At 34.7% G+C, this 7,074-nt stretch overlaps 1 protein-coding gene across 2 annotated transcripts in view; it reads right to left on the bottom strand.

Moving 5' to 3' along the window:
* Window positions 1-2,710: 2,710 nt before the first annotated feature.
* Window positions 2,711-7,074, bottom strand: part of LOC306872161 (LIM domain only protein 7-like) — a 44,712-nt gene continuing 40,348 nt past the window's right edge. Inside the window, exons 28-30 of one of the 2 annotated variants that reach the window (XM_079420593.1) lie at window positions 5,995-6,103; window positions 4,480-4,585; window positions 2,717-3,524 (exon numbers count right to left, since the gene is read on the bottom strand). In XM_079420593.1, the coding sequence (XP_079276719.1) occupies window positions 3,502-3,524; window positions 4,480-4,585; window positions 5,995-6,103 (238 nt within the window). In that variant the 3' untranslated portion in view covers window positions 2,717-3,501. Of the gene's footprint in view, window positions 3,525-4,479; window positions 4,586-5,994; window positions 6,104-7,074 lie in introns of both variants that reach the window. The other variant, XM_079420592.1, reaches the window with a different exon arrangement.

Here is a 7,074-nt window from a genome sequence, read left to right as displayed (position 1 = left end):
TTGTGTAATTGTTTTATGCCACAAAAAAAACAAAACACCGGTACATCGTCATAAATCTCATCTGCTTCTGAATACCTAGAAAAGATGGAGTTTGACCCACAGGACACTTCTTTGCAGTCATTCATCATTGTGCATTAACTGCACGTTTATAGTTTAAGCATAGTGTCCTGATTTTCCATTCATAGCTATGGGAAATTCAGCAATGCGTATTTTCCACACCGACAATGCAGTTTACATGGATTTCCAGGAACACTCTTTTCACAAAAGGCCCAAAACATTAACAGGAAAGTGAGACCAATGAGGTTTTTATATTTCATTCCTTGACCTAAGCAACAATTCCACTGATCTGTGGTACAGTAATCTACAATTTAATGTGAATTCAGACTTTCCTGTAATAGTCTTAGAGGCCTTATCTGAGGGATACACAGAAACACCACAATATGCACAAACTCAGGGGTGGGAGGTATTTTCCAAACCGTTCTGTATGTTCTCCAGCTCTGTTCCCAAGCTAACACGAGCTGCTACTCGTTTGCAGACATGCTTTGCAAGGGAAAACAAAACATTCTACATTTGCCTGAGAACTGTTATTCTGCTTTAGGGGTTTAGAGGACAGTCCTAGATCTGCCATGACGGTAAAGAATAAGCTCAAATTCAAACTCACAGCACTCCAATAAAGACACTGAAGTGCTACCATGCCCTTAAAAAGGTCGTGTTATGAACTAGCTGAAGGGAACATACAGGTCTTGAACACAACAGATAGAGAGATTAAATGTCAACATGAATAAAGAAAAACAAGGACTAAAATAGGTTATGCTAATAAATAGGGAGACTTTTGCAAACACGGGACAAATAAAAAACCGTGGCAGGCACCATTATAGAAGACTTTATTTGATTTGTGTGGCCTTCTTTTGTTTAGTATCATGTGACCCAGGCTGGCTTTTATGTCCCTATATATGAAATTCAATTGCAGGGTTATTTGGGTGTATTTAAATCAGTTGAAGAATGATACCAATTGTCCCTGGGTCTCTCAGGGGGAGTCTGTTGACCTCAGCCAGCAGATATAAAGCTCAGATTGCATAAACTGAGCGTCACTGGCAAACTAGCAAGAGGACACATCTGAGACTTGGTTGCACGCATGAACGGAATGCTGTGCTTTATGGGCGATGTGAACCCTTGCGGCTAGTGCACTAAGGTCATGACTTCCATAACAATTCTGGGAAGAACATACTGCTGAGGGAAGAGGTATCTGCATGCATGAGGGATAGAGGAGCACCATCTGTTCACCAAAATAGCATTTTCTTATCACGGTTGTGCAAATATTACACAAGGATGATAATAAAAAAAAATTAAAAAAGAACTATGAAGTTTTAATTTGACATAGTGAAGTCAACTATAACGATAAGGACAGAGGAAAGATATTGTTAGAATCACTTTCAGAAAGATTTTTTTTTTTTTTACAGTTTATGAACCATAAAAACAATGACAGGCAAACAGAATAGACCCTGTTTAATGAAATGGAGTATTTAAAGTGCCAGACAACAAAACTGCAGCATACTTACTGTATTGAACAGAACTTTAACTGTTATGTTAGTTTGGACGCTAATATAGTTATAGTTCTTGGTGTGAATGGGTCATTACTATCTTACTGTTCCAAATTCATATGATATTCTTCATTTCGAAGTACAAAAAAGACGACACTGACATTTTCCCCATGGTGACTTGAGCTTTCAAACTTGCTAATATTCCAAGCTTATAAGTTTAATTTCATTTCTTCTGAAGCCATAAAATTACTTCATGTGAAAAACAGAATTATATTCACTAATGATCGTCCCTTCCACTGAGACCAGTTCAGTGAGATGAACACAAGAACAAAATCAGTTCTATTCATTAAATCATTCAGGCACTCTGGATGACACCTATTTTACAAACATGCCAAGGACAATTAGGTTGGATGCTCAGTCAATAATGATTGTTCTTCACACCAAGTCATTGTGTAATATGAACCAGGGCATAGTTTTGTTTTACTGAGTACCAGTTCTCACTTAATTACAACATACAAAAAAAAAAAAAAAAAAGAGACCTTATCTTTTGTGTGCCGTAAGACTTTGTAAATGCATGAGGGTGAGTAAATGAAAGACAGAATATTCACTTTGAGGTCAATAAAACCAGTAAACCACTTTTAAAGGAACCGTTCAGCAAAAAAAAAAATAAAAAAAATAAAAAAAATAAAGTGCTTCACACTCCAGTCCAGTAAGTGACATGTGCAGGTATGCCATCCATCATAAAAACACCAGAAACAACAACAACAAACTTCCATAGTTGTTGATAATGTTCCTTGGGTTGTTTTTTTTTTGGAGTACTTGGTTATACGCATTTTAAAAGATAATGGAAATTCAGAAGCTATTATTCCAACACTCCACAGGGCAATCAAGTTCTCAGACAAATCTGAACTGCAGAGCCTTCGAGAACGAGGTTACAGTTGTTAAAAAAATGGAGATGACTGTGGGAACAAGTTAATGACAGGAAGCAGAAAAGCTTGGAGATGTGCAGCCACTCTTAAATTATCCATATTCTGACTCAAGTATGCATCCGTTTCAAAACATGAAGAGATACATATAGGCGAAAAAAGCTGAAGTAAATGCTTATTTTTTTAAGAAAAAAAAAAGGGGTTTTAGTTCTTCAGTGAAAATAGTTTCAGTACATATTTTTTCCATTTAAAAGTAAGCTTTATTTCCATGGCAACACTTAATTTAATTTGTTTAGCCAGTTTATGTAGGCTATGTCATACAAGGAGAGAGACAAGTAAATGGCAAACAGAAACATCTGGCATATGGGCTTGGAAAGAAGCATCCCAGGTAATCTGATTTTACAATTATATGCAATACAACTTCTACAGTATGTGCAGGCCATCTGATTGATAGAACATTGCATCTACTAAATGGAGAGAAAAATGCCGGTTACAACCAGAGTGCCACCTACTGGATAATACATTTCAACATCTGTAAGTATGATGGATCAAATAAATTTCTATTAAACGGCTTGTTTAAAAATGCTCATAATTAATTGATACAGAACAATGACTTAACCCCTGCACCATCACCACTGTGTGATTTCTACAAATGAAAGGGAAAAAAAGTGCTTGATAACCAAATAAAGTGTGCTAGAACATTTATAAAATAATTATGAGAGGAAAGATTATATTAAAGATATGAGAGGATTCTCAGCAAGGACTTCAGAAATGAACAAACAGTTCTTAGAAGTCATTCGACATGTTATTACTTGCCACATGGAATGCATAACTTTTCAGCATGTTCGAACTCATGTAGCGGTTATACTACGAGAACAATCACAGAAATATCAGTCTCAATATACTGATTGTCAAAGCAGTGAAAGTAAGCAGTCGATAAAGCCTTCTGCAGTGGTTAGGTTGTGCTAATAGTTGTGTTTCCTGAGGCTGCTTCTATGGTACACTCCTCTTCGACCTGTTGCAATGCATTCTGGTCACTTGGAGATGGAGGAACAGACTAAGAGAAAATGCATACAGTCTTTCAATTAGCACAGTGTTGTTCTAATAAAACTAAAAACAAAGGTTTCAAATTGAAAGTTGTCTATTTGTGAAAACAAAAGGTTATTTAATACAAGCTGAACTGAGGATCATAATGATAAAGGAATGTTTCACTTGTTCGCCGCTTGTTCCACAGTCTTGAATGTTTCATTGACATCAAATGTCATGTCAATAGAAAAAAATAAACGCTTGAGAGATTTAGCAGAGATTCTCTCCAAATAATACATTTTAAAATAGATTTTTTTCAATTATTATTATTCTACATTTGTATATTTCTTTCAACCATTTAAAACTACTAATAATATATTTATATAAGAAAAAAACTCTTGAGCAGCAGGATCATGAAAATGTAGCTTTACGGACATAAATGACATTTTACTAAATATTCAAATAGCAAACAGCTAATTTACTGTTTAAAATAGATCATATTTATAATATTTCAGAGTATTACTGTTTTATAAATTCAGCCTTGATAGGCATAATATCTTAATACATAATATAATACAATGCAATACGGTCAATCGATTAAAACAAAAAAAAATTAAATCACTTTTTTTTTTACCTGAAATATTTTTTACACTGTTAAACTGGTAAAACAAAAATAATAATCGCCTGCATTAAAGTGCTAATTTTGACAGCAATAAATAATATAATAATATAATACAACATAACATATAATATATGTGAGGGCAAGTGATCCTGCATCATGCAGATGCAGTAGTTTTCAACTGTTCGTAACATATCCAAAATTAGGCTTGTTTTAATCAGGACCCAGCACCATTCGCAGTGTAATTTCATTCATCAATAAAGGCTAGTCTGCAGGCTAGTAAATCATTAGATTTCAGAGTACTGTTATTCAAAGCAACCGCTGAATTGAATCTGGTTTTATAAATGGCATGTTGGTTCTAGCTTACCTCTGATTCTGCTGTAGCAGGCGTTACAGAAGAGCTGTCCGTGTCGGACTCTGACCTGAGCTCCGGACTCAGCCCCTCTCCCAAGGTCAGTCCTGCAGCTGACACACTGCAAGATCAACAAGAAACAGTGAGTCTGGACACACATCAAGATGAGTCAATACAACCCTTTTTAACACTCCAAAGCCCCCAAAGCCTTCCAAATCAGGCAAAATTATTTATTCATTAGGAATACTGATTATTGGGACAGCGTGGGCAGATCCTCCACCATAGCTAGATCTGAAAAGGTGATTTCTTTAGTGAAGGCTGGCGAAGCAGTGATGTAATCTTCCTGTGCAGCAGTGAAGAAACAAGCAGCTACCGTAAACAAAACACAACCCCTGCAACCGGCCAAAGGAATCTAAAAAGGGACAAGCTTCATTAGAAGGAAAGCAAATACTGTATTTTCCGAAAAATAAGTTACACCTGACTAAAAGTTGCGTGGTGTGTAACTTAACTTCTCTCACTAGATAAATAACTGTAGTACTCGGAAATAATGTAATATGTACAGGTTAAGTCACCTTTATTTATATAGTGCTTTTAACAATACAGATTGTGTCAAAGCACTTAACAGTATCAAATTGGAGAATAGAGTGTCAGTAATGTATAATAATAAGATTAAACACTCAATTTTCAGTTAAAGACATTTCATTATTGAATTCAGTGATGTAATACATATGTAAAGGGCACATAACTCACAGCACGTTTCAGATTATTAAAAAAAAAAAAAAAAAATATATATATATATATATATATATATATATATATATATATATATATATATATATATATATATATATATATATATTCTGGAAAATACAGTATAGTTTTGTGATTTGAAAAGCCTGTGTGATCAGTGACTGGCAGGGTTCTGGTGATGCAATGGTAATGGTTGTGCTGAGGTTAGCCACAATTTGTGCTCATTTTGCTAAGTGTATTGGCAATGAGGCATTCAGAAAACAGGCTGAACTTCAATTTGAACAAATTTCTATTTCAATTTGACTTAGAATTAAAGCACAAGTTAAAGGGATAGTTCATCCAAAAATGAAAATTCTGTCATCAATTACTCACCCTTGTGTTGTTCCAAACCCACGCTTCATCATAAATATCTTAATTTGTGTTCAAAAGATGAACGAAGGTCTTACGGATTTGAAACGACATGAGGGTGAGTAATTAAATCACAATTTTAATTTTTGAGTGAGCTATCACTTTAAAGCAATACTGGAATTTTTCTGTTCTATTCCCTTATATAATTTTTCCTTGGATTCAAAATTAGGACTTTAAATTACGATCTACATCATTTCTAATTTGTTTTGCATGCTTGTAATCTGACTGCCAACACCAAAAAAAGATAATTTATTGATATTAGGTGATTAATGATCTCCTGCTACTCCAAATGATGAAGGTTAAAAACCCAGGCAAGGTGCAATAGTCCATGGCGTGCCCGATCACTCATTTTCAGGTGACCTCCGGTCTCACCTTGAAGCAACCAATGTGAAAGCAGAGCTCTAGGGAATCGATGACCATGGCAGCTCCCTTCCCCAGAGGCTGCTCGCACCTCGAGCACATCCGCCTGCCACTGACCAGCCTACATGCACCACATGCCAGTGTCAGAGTTCAATGTCAGTTAGAAGACAGCATTGCTCTGCCCTTGCATTGATTCAACTACATTTAACAGGAGGAGGCTGGCGGCAGAGTACTGAAAGGTTCGGAATAACATACTACCATATAATACTGCATGTATACTGTACACAGTATACACAAGTTTTAGTATGAGTGAAATACCCAGATTGACAAAATGTGCACAATGAGTGCATGATCTGTGGAATACTGTAACCCACAATGCAATATGCTCCACTTGAGTTTTCGGTGTAAAAATTAAAAAGCAATAACAATTTTCACATTACTACCTTGACTGCATATCTAATAACAGCCATATATATATATATATATATATATATATATATATATATATATATATATATATATATGAAATAATTGTATGCAGTATACAATACAATATACAGTACACTGCAGCATTTACAGTTCACTACTGTTCAAAAGTTTGTGATCTGTAAGATTTTATGTTTTTGAAAGAAGTCTCTTATGCTTACCAAGGTTGCATTTATTTGATCGAAATACAGGAAAACAGTAATACGGTGAAATAGTATTGCAATTTGAAATAACCGTTTTCTTTAAAACCTTAAAAAAAATTCAGGATTCTTTGAGAAGTTTTCTTTAAGAATGTAAAAGTTTTACTTTCACTTTTAATCTAGTTGTTGTATCCTTGTTGAATAAAAGTATTAATTTCTTAAAAATTGAAAAAAAAAAAATCATACTGATCTCAAATTTTTGAACTGTAGAGTACACTACAGTATATACTGCAGTATCCAGCACACTAGTATTCCATTCAGAACATAGCCACTGTTTTCTAAAATACCTGGGGTTAAAGGTCAGGTAGAGTGAAATCCTTCTTAAGAAAAAATAAGGGTTTCAACTGAAAAAGCATTTACATATTTATTCACTAAAGACAAAGCACAAATTCATTCTGAAATACCA

Source organism: Barbus barbus (genome assembly GCF_936440315.1).
Source record: "Barbus barbus genome assembly, chromosome: 7".
In the NCBI taxonomy this organism is placed as follows: domain Eukaryota; kingdom Metazoa; phylum Chordata; class Actinopteri; order Cypriniformes; family Cyprinidae; genus Barbus; species Barbus barbus.
Note: the sequence above shows the minus strand (reverse complement) of the source record. Positions and strands in the feature narration are given on the sequence as shown.